We start from the raw sequence: 19624 nt of genomic DNA on the forward strand, positions 1-19624 counted from the left end.
TTTCTACTGGGTCACAGAACTCCACCAACCTCACTCTACCACATGTACCATTTATCCTCGGCAAGAAAGTTTTTCCTTCAAAGCTAACACTTAGAGAAGGCAGCTAATAAAGATAACAGCAAAATTGCAGGAGGTGTGAAGAAAAGTCAGGGGATCTAGGGGCCATGCACAGTAGCTCAGGCCCATAGTCCCAGCGCTTTGGGAGGCCCAGATGAGCAGATCACTTGAGGTCACAAGTTTGATACCAGCCCAGCCAACCTGGTGAAATAGCATCTCTACTAAAAATACAAAAATTAGCCGATCTTGGTGATGGCACCTGTAATACCAGCTACTCTGGAGGCTAAGGCAGGAGAATCTATTGAACCCGGGAGACGGAGATTGCAGTGAACTGAGATTGTGCCACTGCACTCCAACCTGGGTGACAAAGAGAGACCCCCGTCTCAAAAAAAAAAAAAAAGTTGGGGAATCTAGAATCATCTGGCTTATGCAACAAGCACCCTGCTGTGATTTGGGGGGACTACTGGGTAGCTAGAGATTGACTGACTCATTGAACTTAAGACCACCCAAACGCTGCAATGCAGTCTTAAGCGGAGACAGCAAGAGGTCTTGCCGTCTAGACAGACAAGCGTATCTGGAGTTCCAGTGAGAGATGAGAACTGGAGATACACTCAACTTGGTTCAAAATTGTCAACATCGTGAGAATTTGTGATGGCTAATGGATGAATAGCCATCACATTCCACAGATTGGAAGAGCGTTGTGGAGAAAGTTACGGAGAGTAAAGCAAGTCAAGAAAAGGTAAGAAGATGTCCAGATACAGTGTAAGCTCCTTTCCCTATGAAGCTGATCAGGTATTGCTTGAGTGCTTTCTATGTGCCTAGCACCGTGCAGGCTTCCAGAAGAGAAGAGAAGGTGTTGGAGGCATGTGCCTGCCCTCAGTGGGCTGAAACATAAAGATCTGGCAAAGCTCCCTCATATTCACCATTACCAATTCCCCTGAGAATTATTCCTTTCCATCTTAAAATTTCTTGCAATAATTCAGAGGAAAATATAATAATAAATGGAGTTCTCTAATAAAAATTTCCAGAAACTATTTTTCATGCTGTTCATCCATTAGCCATCACAATTTCTCATGATGTTGACAATTTTGAACCAAGTTGAGTGTATCACCAGCTCTCATCTCTCACTGGAACTTCAGATATGTTTATCTATCTAGACGGCAAGACCTCTTGAGATAGACCATCTCCGCTTGAGATTGCATTGCAGCGTTTAGGTGATCTTAAGTTCAATGAGTCAATCAAATTCACAAGACCAAAATAGGTCACACGTGACCTTCTTAGCTTTACTTAGGAAGATACAGGACAGGAAGTAGGCATACCACAGGCAACATCACGAATGTTTCTTCAACAGGAGTCCTCACAGTTGTCCACATAGAAGTTCAGGGACTAGGCCGGGCGCGGTGGCTCAAGCCTGTAATCCCAGCACTTTGGGAGGCCGAGACGGGCGGATCACGAGGTCAGGAGATCGAGACCATCCTGGCTAACACGGTGAAACCCCGTCTCTACTAAAAAATATAAAAAATTAGCCGGGCGAGGTGGCGGGCGCCTGTAGTCCCAGCTACTCGGGAGGCTGAGGCAGGAGAATGGCGTGAACCCGGGAGGCGGAGCTTGCAGTGAGCTGAGATCTGGCCACAGCACTCTAGCCTGGGCGACAGAGCGAGACTCCGTCTCAAAAAAAAAAAAGAAGTTCAGGGACTATTCCCTGACCCTACCTACTGACCCCACCAACATACCTACCCAAGTGTCAACTCCAGTGTGAAGAAGAAATGTCCCACGGCAGAGCTCCTGCAGCCAGTAACTGAACAGCCCCATGTCCTAATCCAAGCTGATATATCTTGTGAACACTCCACAGGCATGACTTCCAGGGATTCGAGCAAGTGGCATGCCCAGTTACAGGCATCACCATGCTCCAGAAGCCTCAAAGCTGTGGCTTCCCACCAAGAATGTTCTTCACAGTCCTCCCCATTTAGACACAGCTTGCCTGTGAGGGGTCACTGGTATCATAAGCAGTGCCTTGTGATGTTGCCGACATTCTTTGTCACGTTTTCAGAAGAACTGACTTTAAAACAGCTTAACCAAAGGCAGTTCTGAGGTAGACAAGGATACGGTTTTGTTGACCCTTAACTCACAAATAATCTCATAAGCCCCTAAAATTTAGTGTGTGAGGTAGAATCTGAATTTTTCCCCAAAATCTCCTCTACCACTGGCCTCCCCATATCTGGAAGGGGTGCCACGAGCCATCCTTTTTCCTCAAGAGAGCTGTCGGCAAGTGCCATTGACTGTTCCAAAATATGTCCTCATCTGCACATGTCTCCATTCCCACCTCCACCACAACAGCCCAGGCCTCGGCTCTCCTCTCCACAACAGCTGGAGCGATCTTTTAGACACAGAAATCAGCTCTCCCTCCTCTAATGCACACCTTCTCATCGAGTACATTCAAACCCTAACCTGCCTCACAAAACCCCACAGGAGCCTCTGAGCTTGGCAGCCCCTCATCTGTGGTGCTCACACAGCTAATGTGCTTCTTCCTTAAGGATGGCCCGAGTTCCCCCTGACTGTCTCATTCTGTAATTCAGATCTCAGTGAATACTCACCTCTTCCAAAAGCTCTGCCCTCACCATCTGAGGTGACTGTCCAGGTGCTCTTTGTCAGGAAACTACAGTATTTTAATGCTCTCCCAGGACCTGATGTTTTTACTGCTGTTATTTTGCTTGTTTGTTAAAGTTTGTTCTTGTGGGCTGGGTGCGGCAGCTTACACCTGTAATCCCAGCACTTTGGAAGGCCAAGGTGGGTGGATCACTTGAGGCCAGGAGTTCAAGACCAGCCTGGCCAACAGGTGAAACCCCATCTCTACTAAAAATACAAAAATTAGCCAGGTCTGGTGTCATGTGCTGATGGTCCCAGCTACTCAGGAGGCTGAGGCATGAGAATCACTTGATCCCAGGAGGCAGAGGTTGCTAGAGTCCCCAGTGCCTAAGCTAGGCCCTGACACACACTGTAGACCCAAAACAGATGCTGAAAAGGTCCCCAAACATACATGCTTGAATGTCAACATGGTAATTAAAAGCTTTTAAAGCTTTATTTAATAAGTCTTTTGGTCATATTTTTTAGCAGACATCTTTGATAGATGAAACCTGTTGACTGCTGACTAGCAACTGAGAGAGAAGGCAAGAAAGTCCTTGTAGAGCTACAGTCAACTTACAAGTATAGGACGTTTACTCGGTGTTAATGCAGTGGTCTTGGTATTGGAAGACATAGAAAACATGCCATGCAGATCTGTGTGATCATTCAGTGGTTGGATTTCTGGTCCTAGCACAGATTTTCATCAAGATTGTTTTCTGTGCTAAAGCGCTCACAGTGGTTTTAAAGAAGACTTTGGTGAGCTGGGCTTGGTGGCACACACCTATAGTCCCAGCTCTTTAAGTGGGAGGCTGAGACGAGAGCATTGCTTGAGCCCAGAAGTTCAAGGCTGCAGTGAGCCGTGATTACCAGTGTCCTCCAACGTGGGCAACAGAGCAAGACCTTGTCTCCAACGTTTTTTAAATAAATAAAGAGGATTTTGGAAAACAGAGGCTAGAGCAGCAGTGGCTTCAGAGGCATTAGCAGTGCACAGTGTCCAAACCAGGGCTGCAGGTCAGACCCGAAGCAAGCTCATAGCCAGGCGCAGTGGCTCACGCCTGTAATCTTAGCACTTTGGAAGGCCGAGGAAGGAAGATCATTTGAGCCCAGGAGTTCAAGACCAGTCTGGGCAACACAGAGAGACCCTGTCTCGGCTGGGCACGGTGGCTCACACCTGTAATCCTAGCACTTTGGGAGGCCGAGGTGGGCAGATCACTTGAGGTCAAGAGTTCGAGACCAGCCTAGCCAACATGGTAAGGCACCGTCTCTACTAAAAATTCAAATATTAGCCAGGCATGGTGGCACACACCTGTAATCCCAGCTACTTGGGAGGCCAGGGTAGGAGAATCACTTGAAACTGGGAGGCGGAGGTTGCAGTGAGCCGAGGTCACACCCCTGCACTCCAGCCTAAGTGACAGAGCAAGACTCCATCTCAAAAAAGGAGAGAGAGAGAGAGAGACCATGTCTCTACAAAAGTAAGAAAAAAATAGCTAGGAGCAGTGGTGCATGTCTGTAGTCCCAGCTACTCAAGAGGCTAAAGCTGGAGGATCGCTTGAGTCCGGGAGGTCAAGGCTGCAATGAGCTATGATCACGCCACTGCACTCCAGTCTGGGCAACAGGACCCGTCTCAAAAAAGCCCAAGAAAACAAAACAGACAGTTCTGTCCCTGGTAACTCTGGCCTATAAAGTCTGAGGTGAAAGCCATGGAGAGAACTGTGGGGTTCTCAGCTTGCCCATTCAGTCCTTACCAGTTTTGCTGCCATGGTCCTAATGTGCTTTGTTAATACAGTGACCACATGGGCTTCCAAGGAGGGAGGAGACAGGAGAAGTGTGTTTATTGTTCATCCTGACATGAGAACCACACAGACTGGTGTTGATAAGGAAGAAACTACCTACGATGTAGTTTCTTAGCCGCCTTCTTTTTGTTTCTCTTCACTTCACACACATACTCATCAGGTGTTCCATGTGGGGTTGTTTCTTTAATTGCCATTACACCTAAATTTGAATTATGATACACCAACATTAAATTTAATTAGAGTCAGTAGGAATATCAAATGACCCCCGTGGCTTCAGAGTGAGTTTGGGGCCTAGGTTTTTGTTTTTTAGAAAGTCTTGCTCTGTCACCCAGGCTGGAGTGCAGTGGCACAGTCATAGCCCACTGCAGCCGCCAATTACTGGGCTCAGCAGTCCTCCCACCTCAGCCTCCCAAGTAGCCGAGACTACAGGGCGATTTCTATTTTTTTGTAGAGAGGGAGTCTCACCATGTTGCCCAGGCTGGTCTCAAACTCCTGAACTCAAGTGATCCTCCTGCCTTGGCCTCCCAAAGTGCTAGAATTACAGGTGTAAGCCATTGCACCTGGCCCCGTAAGATGTGCTTAGGCACTAATGAGCTGTTATTCAAGTTGAATGCCAATCACTTCACAGATTTATCGCATACAAAAATGCCCACATTGGTATTTTTGTAATAACTTTGAGATATAATTTACATACCATACAATTCATCCATTTAAAGTACACAAGTCAGTGGTTTTTATTATATTCACAAAGTCGTCCAACCATTACCACAATCAATTTTAGAACATTTTTATCACCCCAAAAGAAACCCCATACCCATAGCAGTTACTTCCCATCCTCCTTTCCTACCATCTCCTGGCAACCACCAGTCTATTTTCTGTTTCTCTGCATTTTCCTCTGGACAATTTACAGAAATGGAGTCCAATAGGTGGCCCTTTGTATCTGGTGTCTTTCACTGAACATGATGTTTCAAGGTTTATTCCTGTTGTGGCATGTGTCAGTCTTTCATCTGTTTGATGGCTGAATAATACTCCATTGTATAGACTTACCATTGAGTTAGTGGACACTTGAGTTCTTATCACTATTTGGCTATTATGAATAATGCTACTATGAACATACATGTGGGCCGGGCGCGGTGGCTCACGCCTGTGGTTCCAGTGCTTTAGCAGGCCGAGGCGGGCGGATCACGAGATCAGGAGATCAAGACCGTCCTGGCTAACACAGTAGAACCCCGTCTCTACTAAAGGTGCAAAAAATTAGCCAGGCGTGGTGGCGGGAGCCTGTGGTCCCAGCTACTTGGGAGGCTGAGGCAGGAGAATGGCGTGAACCTGGGAGACAGAGCTTACAGTGAGCCAAGATCGTGCCATGGCACTTCAGCCTGGGCGACAGAGTGAGACTCCGTCTCGAAAAGGAAAACAAAAGCGAAAAACATGCATGTACAAATTTTTGTGTGGACGTGTATTTTTTTTTTTTCTCTACAGTGATTTTTTGAGCTGGGAAAAATCAAACATAACAATATAACTCAATGTGACTTTTGTTTAAAACTCAAGTGACTCCCCCTTAGGGTTTGGAACATCAGGCTGGAAGGAAAGCCTGAGATGGGATCCTCTCCCTTCAGAACCTGCGGCCTGGTCCCAGTATGGGGGCCAGAGCATCAGGGCTTTGAGCATCTACCTTTTCCCTTGCAGGGAGCTGCTGCGCTGTGAGGCTGCGCTGGCCAGGCTGTACTGCCGTATGGCCCTGCTCAATATCTTCGCCCCCAAGTTGCCTCACTTGTTCACCCGCCTCTTCCACATCCCTGCCATCCGGGACATTACCCTGGAGCACTTGCAGCTGCTGTCCAATCAGCTCCTCGCGCCTCCCCTCCCAGGTAAAACTTGGCTTTGCTGCTGTCACTCTGGAACTCAGCACCAGGCGGGTGCTGTACATAGTGTAGTCATTTCCGCGTGAGGGCGAGAAGTGCCTCATTGTGCGCATAGGCTCACGTGAGAAATTGCACCCAGGAACTGGGATTCTCCTGGCAGGGCTTTCTCACTCTTTGAAAATGTAATGGATTACTCTCTTGAGTCATTACTCTGTTAAGCATTCATCGAGTTTTCCAGAATAATTGTGGATCAAAGAAAATTAAGTATTATTTATGAAGCCAAGTCACTGTATTGTTGCCACAGACATTGTATTTGACATTAGAAAGAAAGGGAATGTTCCTGTCATCAGCGTCCTCCAAAGCAGACCTATTTGGTTCATTATAAGTTCTGGTGAGGCTGTTCCAAAGGCCAGCCTGTGTGCCCTTGGCATGAGGGCTGTGTCTGCTACCCAGTGAATGCCAGGTGATGAGTCTGCCTTCAGCCCCGTCCAGGACTGAGGGGCCCTTTCTGTCTTCCCCTGGCATCTCAGCCTCTGACCTGCCCCCTTGATCTCCCAGCAACTAAGATGGGAACAAGAGGTCTTAGCTGGGCGTAGTGGTGGGTGCCTGTAGTCCCAGCTACTTGGGAGGCTGAGGCAGGAGAATCACTTGAACCCAGGAGGCGGAGGTTGCAATGAGCCGAGATCATGCCACTGCACTCCAGCCTGGCAATAGAGCAAGACTCTCTCTCTCAAAAAAAAAAAGAGGTGAGGCAGGCAGGGGCACCCCTCAAAGCTCACTTGCAGGTAGCATTCTAAGCCCAGTCAGCATCCTGGGTAGCTGCCCGCCAGCTCACAACTGTGGGGTCCCACCCAGCCAGGGCATGTATGCCCTACATCTCTACTGGCCCATATGAGCACCTGGGGTCTACAGCCCACCCCAAGAACTTAGATGCCCTGAAACATACCTGGAAAGCATCAAGTGTGGTGGCAGAAGTTTTGCCATGATGATCTAACAAGCTTCTCTACAGGCTCTGCCCTGAGGTACCCTGCAAGGGCGGGCCAGGATAGTCAGATAGGTCAGGCTCTGGGAACCCCTGGATCCAAGCAGCCCCATTTGATATATTTCATAGACCTGGGCCTCTCTGTAGATTTTATTTTAGGAAACAGTTTCACAGCTGAAAAGAAAGCAAAAATATGAAGCCCATTGATCTCCTGGATCCCCCTCCACCATCCTGAAGCAGAGGATCTGATTGCCGGCATCTGTTATCCAGGACATCATATCCAGGATAACCCTCCCATCTGGGGTTTCTGGATGGGTTATTCATTGTCTGTTACTTAGACTCTCGCAGCTACTGGCTGCTTTGATTCTTGTCAACTTCTGTTTCCTTTCCGTCCCCAGACGGCACAATCAGCTCCAGCTCGATCCTCCTCGCGCAGTCTTTACAGCATTGCATCCATTCCCAGAACTGCTCCGCCACGGACCTCTTTTACCAGGGCAACTCCCAGACAGTGAGAGAGTGGCTCAACGTGGCCATCACCCGGACCCTGCACCAGGGCGAAGAGAGCCTTTTAGAGCTGACGAAACAGATCTGCTCTTTCCTGCAGGTAGAAGTCTAAAGCTCATGTTCCTGCAGTGTGGTTAACCGTTTTTAACTGGGAGTCTCACTGGCTTGCTGAAAATGACTCTCCTTTCCCCTCCAAGTTCCCATTCCTCTCAATTTCCTTTTCCTAGAAGCTCTTCTGCTTTATCTTATCTGTAGGTTGCTTCCTTCCAGAGGGCTATTTAGTCGTTTGGCTGATTTCCTGGGCCATGTGAGATGAGAAGATGAAATGCTGTCCCTGTGTTTAGCCCGTGGCTTTCCTTATTCAATGTCTCTTTGCAGACAGCACCAGAGCAGTTCCCCTCCGAAGAGTTCCCAATTTCCGAATCCAAAGTCAACATGGACGTGAATTTCCCTGGGGCAGCTTTTGTTGTTGTGTCTTGTAAAGAAAGTCAATCTGGATTCCGCAAAGAGTAAGTTGCCTGTTCTCAAGAAGATGGTGATGGGGAGAGGAAAGCTAAATAAATTCTAGTGAAACTGGCCAAGGAAAAAAATTCAAATCACTTTGATTCTTTAATGCAAATGACTTACAGTTCTCTCCATATTTCTGTGTTTGGGGAATTAGTCTATAAAGAATGACCTTCTAAAGTGTGGTGGAAATGACTTGGGCCCAGTTCTCATCTAATGTCCCCTGGTGAGAAGGCAATGCTGCCTGTCCCCATGTGCGTGGCTAGACCCTGTATTAACACCCACCCATCCCTCTTTCTCAGCTCCTCTCTGTACAAGGCGCCATGGGCACGGGTGCTTGTATACGGCCTCGGCCACAAAGTGAAGCGAAATGGCCAGCTGAACCTCATCGAGGCTGCCTGTTACCCACGGGACGCCTCCCCGGCCAACACTGGGCTTGCACCTCCCCCCACCGCTGACCAGTACCCCTCTGTGGTCCTCTCCACAGACAGGGTCCACATCAAACTGGGTGAGTCTCCAGCAGCTTGTCGTGATGAGAACAACTGGAGTCATTCTCCGCTTGCCTTCTTTGTGAAGCTATAATGAATTGTGTACCTTGCATGTTCCAATTCCTATTGATAAAGAATAGGACTTCTTGGGACTTCTTCTAGAAGAAACTGCTGTTTCTTTTAGAGGCAGTAAATTAAAAGACTTATCTTTCCTACCTAGGGAAGGCCTGGCAGATGCTGTCCAGACTACATTGGAGATTTCATTTCTTTTCACAAGTGTGTGCTGAGATGTGTCTGTTTAGAATGATATAACCAGAGCAATCACAACCTTACAGCTGACTCAGGCTATGATAATCCCAGTTGCCATTCCTTGAGTTCTCATTAACCAGATTCTCAACATGGCTCACCAGGGCACTGGCCACTGTGAGCGTCTGCTCCTCATCTAACTGGAAGCTCGATTGCTCTCATCTCCTGGGCATTTTTTGAAGCCTCCATGGTTTTAGAGTTAGATGAGGGCTCTGCCTCCACATGCCCTGAAGCCGTCACTGCCTGTCCTCTGTATGCACCAGGGCCCGCTGGCTCTGTATCTGACTGTGCACAGAAAAGAAAGGAAATCCTTGTCACAGGCCTGCACTGCTCCTTCTTGGCATGCTTGACAGGAAAAGACTGACACGTGTTTGCCAGAGACAGAAAACATATATGAACTTTTAGCCAAAATAACAGGCCTGGGCTTCTCCACAGCCCCAGTCCTTGAGACACTGCATCTTAGGGAATGAAATGAAAGGACTTTTCTTAAGTGATTTGGTCATTGCTAAACAACTTTATGGTCTTTGTTATTAGAGTCTGTTTTTCATAGTATTTTGCCTATACTAGCTGTATTTTAAACTTAACATTTAAAACAGAGGATCTCTGTCATTCCACAATTATCACCACGTAAACATTCACCCCAGAGTACACAAGCCAATGTGGTTTGCATCTGACTTGTCCAAAGCCCTCTGATGCCCTGACTTCTGTCTGACTGGTGTTTATAGAGGGGCTTGGGGTACAGTGCAGGATGTGAGGGGGATCAAGCCTTGGACCTTCTTCCTTTCACTGTAGACAGCTTTGGTCACACGTAGGCCATGGCAGTGACAAAAGGTGATAAGATAATCAAAACCCAAGGTGCCAGTAGTCTTAAGTCTTGGGGACCCCTTGCTAGTCCACTGTATAAGCATAATGGTCTTAGTGGGATTGCAGCCATACCAAAGGACTGATTATTTCTTTACCAAGCTGGGAATATCCCAGTGAGGCATCTTTTAAAGTGTTACTTACTGTCCCCATTCTGGTTGGTATCTAACTGAATGACAAGTGTGTGTCCTCTGTTCTCATCTCTGCCCTTTGTCCCATTTGCTGAATCCACCCCAGTAAGTGGACTCCCTGGAGGGATAGCCTCCATCTCCTCGTGTCCCTGCAGCCCACTGTCCAGAGTGTCGGGAGTTATGTGTCCTCATCCTGGAGCAGATGAGTGGGTGGGCTCTCCAGCCCTGTTTCTGCGTGCACACCCGGCAGGATCTTTTGTGAGGCTTATTTGGGTCAGGTGCTGCCAATCACCTGCTTTCCTCCTGGGTGCTTCTTGCAGGGGTGTCTCCACCTCCTGGAGCAGTTCTAGTGTTACATTCCCTGCCCCTGGAGTTCCCACTGGCTATGGCCTTCGCAGAGCAGCTGCTGTCCTGGAAATCAGAGGACAGTGAAGGAAAGTCCGAAGATGAGCCTGACACCATTCCGACATCCGTCCTCCTGCAGGTGGTGGAGCTGCTAGGTGAGGCTGCCTTCCCTGGGGATCGGAATCTAGGGTGTGAGTGGAGCCGGCATGGTGCCTGAGGAAGGAGCTTGCCAGGTGGTGCAGGGAGTGGCCACAGGTAACCCAGGCAGCTGCAGCCTCCTTCAGAGGCTGTCGTTTGAAGTGGGCTTGGGGAATAGATCTTAAGGTACAACCTAGACTCCCAAATCCATGATTTGTCGGGTATTTTCATTATTTTGAGGAATGGCAACTAACGAAGGACGAAAATAAGATTAACTTTATCCACTTTACTTTAAAACAGAAGTATAGGCCATTATTGTAACTTTAGGGGTGAAGGGTGGTGTGGAAATGAACGATGTTGCAAAATCAAAGGTTATAACTGCATAGTTCCTCAAAGGGTCAAAAAGGTTGCAAAACTCATGGAATGATAAATGTGAAAGTTGTGCATTTTACCATATGCAAATTTACCTAAACAAGTTCTAAATAAATACTAAACTTTAATTAATGATATACCTCTTTAAGTGTGTAGGGAGGAGGCCGGGCGCGGTGGCTCAAGCCTGTAATCCCAGCACTTTGGGAGGCCGAGACGGGCGGATCACGAGGTCAGGAGATCGAGACCATCCTGGCTAACATGGTGAAACCCCGTCTCTACTAAAAAATACAAAAAACTAACCGGGCAAGGTGGCGGGCGCCTGTAGTCCCAGCTACTCCAGAGGCTGAGGCAGGAGAATGGCGTAAACCCGGGAGGCGGAGCTTGCAGTGAGCTGAGATCCGGCCACTGCACTCCAGCCCGGGCGACAGAGCAAGACTCCGTCTCAAAAAAAAAAAAAAAAGTGTGTAGGGAGGAAGCATACTGATGTCTACAACTTATTTTGAAATAATCAAAAACTAAGATGGGTGTGTGGATGAATAGAGGGGTAGACAGATATGTAGTAGAGCAAATACAGCAACATGTTTATGGTGGAATCTAGCTGGTAAGTACATAGGTATTTACTGTATAATTTCTTCAGGCTTTCTATATTTTTTAATTTTTTCATGATGTTGCAGGGAAGAAAACATTGCACACTCGGCCGGGCGCGGTGGCTCACTCCTGTAATCCCAGCACTTTGGGAGGCCGAGGTGGGTGGATCACCTGAGGTCAGGAGTACGAGACCAGCCTGACCAACATGATGAAACCCTGTCTCTACTAAATACAAAAAATTAGCCGGGCATGGTGGTGCATGCCTGTAATCCCAGCTACTCAGGAGGCTGAGGCAGGAGAATTGCTTGAAACCCAGGAGGCAGAGGTTGCAGTGAGCCAAGATTGCACCATTGCACTCCAGCCTGGGCAACAAAAGTGACACTCCGTCTCAAAAAAACAGAAAACGTTGCACACTCGGATGCCTTCAGTGCCTTCAGGGTTCAAACAGATCAGCTAAATGAGGGAAATAAAGAGGAAAGTTGGCAGGGGGACTTTGGTGAGCTGGAGGCACAGAGGACACGTGTCCTGTCACCCACTGCTACAGGAGAACATGGCTCTGCTCCTGCCAGAACCGTAATTTCTTATTTCAAGAAAATCCAGGAATCCAAATGTCGATGTGAATTTCTCAATTTTTAAATGTTGGCAACCAAGTCAAATTCTTTCATACACCCTAGGAGGGCCAAGTGCAGTGGCTCACACCTGTAATCCAGCACTTTGAGAGGCTGAGGCAAGAGGATCGCTTGAGTTCAGGATATGGAGCAACATAGCCAGACCCTTTCTCTGCAAAAAAATGAAAAACACCCAGGGAGTGGATGGGGGAACATAAGCAGGGAACACTGTCTGAGAATGAGTTTCAGCTCATAGGCCGCCATGTATAATTTTGGTGAAGAATTATCTCCAAGGTCATCTTACATGAATGCTAAACGGTAAAGCAAGGACAACGGAGGTGACGTGAATAGTTCTGGCATCTGAGGGCCTAGCCCTGTGCCCCAGCGGAGAGGGGAGCATGGACACCTGTCCTCTGTGAAGGTTCTATGAGAGCCCATGTTCCAGGACAGTCACAAACTTGTTTCCAACCAGAATTTGCAAGCAGTGTCAGTCCTGAGAGAGCAGGAAGCTTAGTCCCCTCGTTGGTAGGTGCTGGACTTAGTAAGTCAGCTTCAGCAGACCCTTGGGATTCCCCCAGCCAGTAATCTTTTATCCTGTACAAGAGCCATCTGGATGTAGCAAACTGCAGTTCGCTCTTTTGCAGGGTGAGGGCTCAGCTGGCTCAGTGGGATGCAGGCTTTAGATGTTCATGATCCCTAATCGTGTCTTAACGTACATGAGCTTTCTCTCTTTCCACTCAGATCCAGGGTATGTGTGAATGTAAGATACGTGTCTGGTACGAAGGAGACCTTGGCACAAACGTGTGGTCCATCTTGTGGTTCGAGACAGTGTTTCCCAAACTTCAGTCATTATCATGCCACCATTATATGATTGTTGCCATGTCCACAAATTGTGCCTATCAGCATTTATATACTTACTTATTTTATTTTTTTGAAATGGAGTCTCACTGTGTCACCTAGGCTGGAATGCAGTGGCATGATCTCAGCTCACTGCAACCTCTGCCTCCTGGGTTCAAGTGATTCTACTGCCCCAGCCTCCTGAGTAGTTGGGAGTACAGGCGCCCGCCACCATGCCCAGCTAATTTTTTTGTATTTTTAGTAAAAACGGGATTTCACCATGTTAGCCAAGCTGGTCTCAGTCTCCTGACCTCAGGTGACCCACCTGCCTTGGCCTCCCATAGTACTGGGATTACAGGCATGAGCCACTGCACCCAGCCAGCATTTATTTATTTAACAGTTTTTATTGCAATCAACTCCTCCTTTTTTAAAACTTAAATTCAGTTTTTAAGGAAACCTTGGCCAGGCACGGTGGCTCATGCCTGTAATCCCAGCACTTTGGGAGGCCGAGGTGGATCACGAGGTCAGGAGACTGAGACCATTCTGGCTAACACGGTGAAACCCCTTCTCTATTGAAAATACAAAAAATTAGCCGGGCGTGGTGGCGGGCACCTGTGGTCCCAGCTACTCTGGAGGCTGAGGCAGAAGAATGGCATGAAACCAGGAGGCGGAGCTTGCAGTGAGCCGAGATCACGCCACTACACTCCAGCCTGGGTGACAGGGTGGGACTCTGTCTCAAAAAAAAAAAAGAAAACCTTTACATCACTTCTCTAAATACAAAATTAGTATCCATTGGCATAACTAAAAGGTGCCCATAAAAATAAATACAGGCTGGGCCTGGTGTCTCACACCTGTAATCCCAGCACTTTGGGAGGCTGAGGCAAAAGGATGACTTGAGTCCAGGAGTTTAAGACCAGCCAGGGCAACACAATGAGACCCTGTCTCAATCAGTCAATCAGTCCATCTGTCCATCCATTCATACATACATATATACATTCAAAGAAAAGAGTTGCCATCACAAAAATCTAGCTGAATACTGTTCCCTGTCAAAGGCTCTGGGACTCTGGCCCGCTTTCTCTTAAGGATATGCCAGCTGGCCAGGCGCAGTGGCTTACACCTATAATCCTAGCACTTTGGGAGGCCGAGGCGGGTGAATCACCTGAGGTCAGCAGTTAGAGACCAGCCTGACCAACATGGCGAAACCCTGTCTCTGCTAAAAATACAAAATCAGCTGGGTGTGGTGGTACATGCCTATAATCCCAGCAACTCGGGAGGCTGAGGCAGGAGAATTGCTTGAACCCAGGATGCAGAGGTGGTAGTGAGCCAAGATTGCGCCATTGCACTCCAGCCTGGGCAAGAAGAGCACAACTCCGTCTCAAAAAAGCAAAAAAGAATATGCCAGCCTTGGCCAGGTACAGTGGCTCACACCTGTAATCCCAGCACTTTGGGAGGCTGAGGCACACAGACCACTTGAGGCCAGAAGTTCAAGACCAGCCTGGCTAACATGATGAAACCCCATCTCTTCTAAAAATATAAAAATTATCTGGGTGTGCTGGCCCATGCCTGTAATTCAAGTTACTCTGGATGCTGAAGCATGAGAATTGCTTGAACCTGGGAGGCGGAGGTGGTAATGAGCTGAGATCACGCCACTGCACTCCAGCCCGGGTGATAGAGGCAGACTTTGTCTCAGCAAACAAAACAAAACAAAACAAAAAACAAACAAAAAAAAACAAAGTAGCTTAAAAAATTATTAAAGAAGGCCAGGCACGGTGGCTCATGCCTATAATCCCAGCACTTTGGGAGGCTGAGGCGGGTGGATCACGAGGTAGGTCAGGAGTTCAAGACTAGCCTGACCAAGATGATGAAACCCTGTCTGTACTAAAAATACAAAAATTAGCTGGACATGATGGTAGGAGCCTGTAATCCCAGCTATGCGGGAGGCTGAGGCAGAGAATTGCTTGAACCCAGGAGTCAGAGGTTGCAGTGAGCTGAGATCATGCCACTGCACTCCAGTCTGGGTGACAGACTGAGACTCACTCTCAAAAAATAAAAAATGAAAAAATAAAGTATTTTTAAAATATGATTTAAATTTTAAAATTTTTTTTTTTTTTTTTTTTTCTGAGACGGAGTCTCACTCTGTCGCCCAGGCTGGAGTGCAGTGGCCGGATCTCAGCTCACTGCAAGCTCCGCCTCCTGGGTTTACGCCATTCTCCTGCCTCAGCCTCCCGAGTAGCTGGGACTACAGGCACCCGCCACCTCGCCCGGCTAGTTTTTTGTATTTTTTTAGTAGAGACGGGGTTTCACCGTGTTAGCCAGAATGCTAACAGTAAGCCTGGCCTTAAAAAATTTAAAAAGAGGCCGGGCGCGGTGGCTCAAGCCTATAATCCCAGCACTTTGGGAGGCCGAGACGGGTGGATCACAAGGTCAGGAGATCGAGACCATCCTGGCTAACACGGTGAAACCCCGTCTCTACTAAAAAAAATTCAAAAAACTAGCCGGGCGAGGTGGCGGCGCCTGTAGTCCCAGCTACTCGGGAGGCTGAGGCAGGAGAATGGCGTGAACCTGGGAGGCGGAGCTTGCAGTGAGCTGAGATCCGGCCACTGCACTCCAGCCCGGGCGACAGAGCAAGACTCCGTCTCAAAAAAAAAAAAAAAAAAAAAAAATTTAAAAAGAAAAAAAAAAAAAAAAAGAATGTGCCAGCCTCATGGCCAGGCACAGTGGCACACACCTGTAAACCCAGCGCTTTGGGAGGCTGAGGTGGGAGGATCGCTTGAGCCCAGGAGTTCTAGACCAGCCTGGGCAACATGGCAAAACCATGAAAACTGTCTCTGCAAAAGAAAAATAATAATACAAAAATTAGCTGGGCATGGTCTCACACACCTGTAATCCCAGCTACCTAGGAGGCTGAGGTATCGCTTGAGCCCAGGAGGCTGAGGCAGCAGTGAGCTATGATTATGCCACTGCACTCCAGCCTGGGTGACAGAGCAAGACCCTGTCTCAAAAAAAAAAAAAAAACCACCCTCAAAGTAAGGCTTTCTTGTTGACAAAAAACAGGACTAAAAGAGGAGTTTAAAAGGAACAATGTTTCAGTGTGTGTTTCAGTGCCATTTGGTAAAATTGGCTTGTGTGCCCCCGTAGTAAACATCCAGTACTTTGGGAAACTTTATTCTAGGGACTTATCACCAACATGCTGCATAACCTTTTGAGACAGAAAATGACGGTGTTTTGCTGGCACCCTGCCATTGGGCACAAAGGTCAAAGCCTTCACCTCTGGGGCCAACCCCTCAGCTCTGAATCCCAGCTCTCTTGTCTGGTAGCTGTGTGACCTCCAGCCAGGCCTCCACCTCCCAACCTCTGTTTCTTCATCTGTAAGAAGGGACTGAATTGCACAGTCTCTGTTCACAGGGTTGTTATGAGGGTTGATTCTAGGCTCAGAACTGGGCCTGGAACATAGCCAGTGCTGCATAGTAATTACTGTTACTATTTTCATTTGCCTCAGGAAACTTCCTGTGGACCACGGACATGGCAGCGTGCGTGAAGGAGCTTGTTTTCCATCTCCTGGCAGAGCTCCTGCGCACTGTGCACACCCTGGAGCAGAGGCGGCACCCTGCTGGCCTGTCCTCCTCAATCGCCCTCCAGCTGAACCCCTGCCTGGCCATGCTGATGGCCTTGCAGTCGGAGCTCCACAAGCTGTACGATGAGGAGACGCAGAACTGGGTCTCAGGCAGCACCTGTGGGGGATCCGGGGGCCCGGCGGCCGGCGACCAGGGCAGGTTCTCTACGTATTTTCATGCACTCATGGAAGGGTGCCTGGCGGTGGCCGAAGTGACCCTGCCTACTAACATGAGTGTCACAGCCAGCGGGGTGACCTCAGCGACCGCCCCAAATCTCAGTGACTCGTCCTCCTCCTCCTCGTCCTCACCAGGACAGACCCCGCAGAGTCCCAGCCTCCTCTCCAAGAGGAAAAAAGTCAAGATGAAGCGGGAAAAGGCCTCCTCGTCGGGCAAGCGCCAGTCTTCTCGCACCGTGGACTCGGACCCCACCGTGCTCAGCATCGGAGGCAGCAAGCCCGAGGACATGCTGTGGTTCCACCGCGCACTCACCTTGCTCATCATCCTCCGCCACCTCACCAGGAAGGACCCACAGGGGCTGGGCGTGACGAGTGATGCCATCGCCGATGCCTGCCAGGCCCTGGTGGGCCCCACCGCCCACAGCCGCTTGCTTGTGATCTCCGGGATCCCCACCCACCTGGACGAGGGTGTAGTCAGAGGCGCCATCCGCAAGGCCTGCAACGCCCACGGCGGGGTCTTCAAAGACGAGATCTACATCCCGCTGCAGGAAGAAGACCCCAAGAAGCCAAAAGACAAGGCTGAGGGCGGGGACGGGAAAGCTGAGCCGGAGAAGACACTGGCCTTCCCTGGCACAGACAGCATGGAAGTCAGCACATCCAGCAGCCTGACCCCCGCCATGAGCATCAGCGCCTCCGCCTCCACCAGCCAGGCATCCATCTGCAGCTCCCAGGGCATCTCCCAAACTGTCAGCGACCTCTCCGTGGATCCGCTGCCTGCCGGCCTTGAGCTGCCCATCCCTCCGGGCCTGTTGGAGCCCCACGTGGTGTCCAGCCAGGAGAGCCTGGACATTTCCCTGTGCAGCACCGGCAGCCTGGGCAGCCTGGGCAGTCTGGGGGAGCCCCTGGACAATGCAGAGACGGCCTTGGTATCGGACATGGGCTCCATGTACACAGTAACTTCCCTGGACCACCAGCCCCTAGTGGCACGCCCCATCAAAGGCTTCGCAGTCGTGGAGGTAACAGCTCTCAAGCCTCTGCAACCACTAAATCATGACCCATTTCAATCCCCCAAGCCTCTTTAAACCTTCCAAATTTATTTCCTAGTAGGTAATGGTGGAGCAGTCAGGGGCTCCCTGGGGTAGCTCTTGGAATGAGCACAATGAGTCTGCTGGGGATGACATCTCTAAGAGTGACACCAAGTCCCATATCACAAAGTAAAGGGGAGCCAGAGGGCTCAGGGCCTGGCCTTCCCTGGTGGGTGGCTGCCATCGGTGCATTCTGACTCAGCCCCATCACATCTTCTTGAGCGGCCTTGGGTTCTTTTTGTTCTTTTTGGTGTTGCCATTGGCAGGAGGGATGGTCACTAAGCAGTGTGAGGATAGACTCCTGCCATCCTGTCCTAGGTGATTCTGAGTTTCAGATGACCTGCATGCTAGCGAGTCATAGTTCCACTACAGGATCCCATGTATTTCTTAGGCCTCACTGTTTAGAAATCCTGCATCAAAGCCTTTCTGTGCCTTTGCGTAACAGTACAGGTAGGGAACTGACATGCGTTATACTCTCCCAGCAGGCTCTGCAAGGAGGGTTCAAGGATCAAGCAGCTGGTTTCTTTCCTAGAATCACTTCTTTGAATCCATCATCCTCCTTCGTGGAGACTTCCTCAGTTAGGCATGGATTTTTACTCCCTGGGAATCAGAGGCAAGCCACAGACCTAGCCGAGGTTTAGTGACGAGATTTCAGGTTGAGTCGTTTGCTAAAAGTTGCTGTTGTTGGCCTGTGGGAGAAAGTTTCCCAGGAGGTCCAGCTCACCGGAGTCGGGCAGCTCTCACATCTCTCCAGACGAATAGAGGGTTTCCAGGAAAAGGTGGGAGGGAGAAGTTCACTCACACTGAATGCCTGGTCACGCTACTTAAATCCTGACCCTGTTCTCTGTTCACACAGATAAGATCCCGAGCCAAAATTGAGAAAATTCGAGCAAGTTTATTTAACAATAATGATTTGATTGGCTTGTCAAGTTTGGATGGTGAAGATGAATTGATGGAAATGTCAACCGAAGAGATTCTAACCGTGTCTGTAGTAAATCAGAGTCTCTTTGATACTCAAGGGAGCCCAGGGTTAGAAGATTATTTCAATGATAAGTCAATTAAAGGTGGGTTCTGGATTTGTTTTTAATCTGTAGACTTTTTGTGGAGCAATTTTAGGCTCACAGAAAAAAACTGCATTAAAATCTCCTCTCCTCCCCAGTGTCCCCTATTTTTAACATCTTGCATTAAAGAGGAACTTGGCAGCTATTCCTGGGTTGCAGATTTTGAAAACAATTCAGAGAGTGTTGGGGAGATGGGACAAGAGGCTCCATTGTTTGCCAGTAGGGGCTGATTGTGTGCATCTTTGTATGATGTGAAAAGAAGAAATGTTCCCCTCCTCTCCCAGCTGTCAGGGCACTGAAGGCCATGGGGGCAGCCCCTGCCACAGGCCTGCCATGTTCCAGCTGGAGAGGCTACCAGGGGTGGCTTTGCACCGCCTGCAACAGGCTTGAATGTGGGCTTGTATTCAAGTCATTTTTTCCTTTTTGTCTAGCCAGGCTTCCCCTGGTTCAAGTGCAAGTGTATTTATTTTGTTCTGTCCTATGCAGCTAGAACATTGCTGGTAAGTATTTGGTCATATGCTTGAGGACAGCTCATGCCTCCCCCTTGTAAACTGACCCCTGGGAAAGAAACAGTTCCAGCCCTTTTTTCTCTGAAGTCCCGTTTGCCAGCCCTTTTGCCATTCTGGTGGCTCTTTTGTGGAGCAAACTCTGTCTCCTTCCCACTAATTTCTTTTTTTTTTTTAATTCCTC

The 19624-nt window shown here is 48.9% G+C and overlaps 1 protein-coding gene across 9 annotated transcripts in view; it reads left to right on the forward strand.

Moving 5' to 3' along the window:
- HECTD4 (HECT domain E3 ubiquitin protein ligase 4) overlaps positions 1-19624 on the forward strand; it is a 230032-nt gene that overhangs the window by 185435 nt on the left and 24973 nt on the right. For all 9 annotated transcript variants that reach the window (XM_033220529.1, XM_033220530.1, XM_033220532.1 and 6 more), the window contains exons 56-62: positions 6159-6340; positions 7715-7920; positions 8199-8329; positions 8627-8832; positions 10431-10610; positions 16498-17804; positions 18730-18937. In XM_033220529.1, the coding sequence (XP_033076420.1) occupies positions 6159-6340; positions 7715-7920; positions 8199-8329; positions 8627-8832; positions 10431-10610; positions 16498-17804; positions 18730-18937 (2420 nt within the window). The remainder of the gene's footprint in view (positions 1-6158; positions 6341-7714; positions 7921-8198; positions 8330-8626; positions 8833-10430; positions 10611-16497; positions 17805-18729; positions 18938-19624) is intronic.

This window comes from Trachypithecus francoisi, unplaced genomic scaffold (assembly GCF_009764315.1).
Source record: "Trachypithecus francoisi isolate TF-2019V2 unplaced genomic scaffold, Tfra_2.0 Lachesis_group11, whole genome shotgun sequence".
NCBI classification, from domain to species: Eukaryota; Metazoa; Chordata; class Mammalia; order Primates; family Cercopithecidae; genus Trachypithecus; species Trachypithecus francoisi.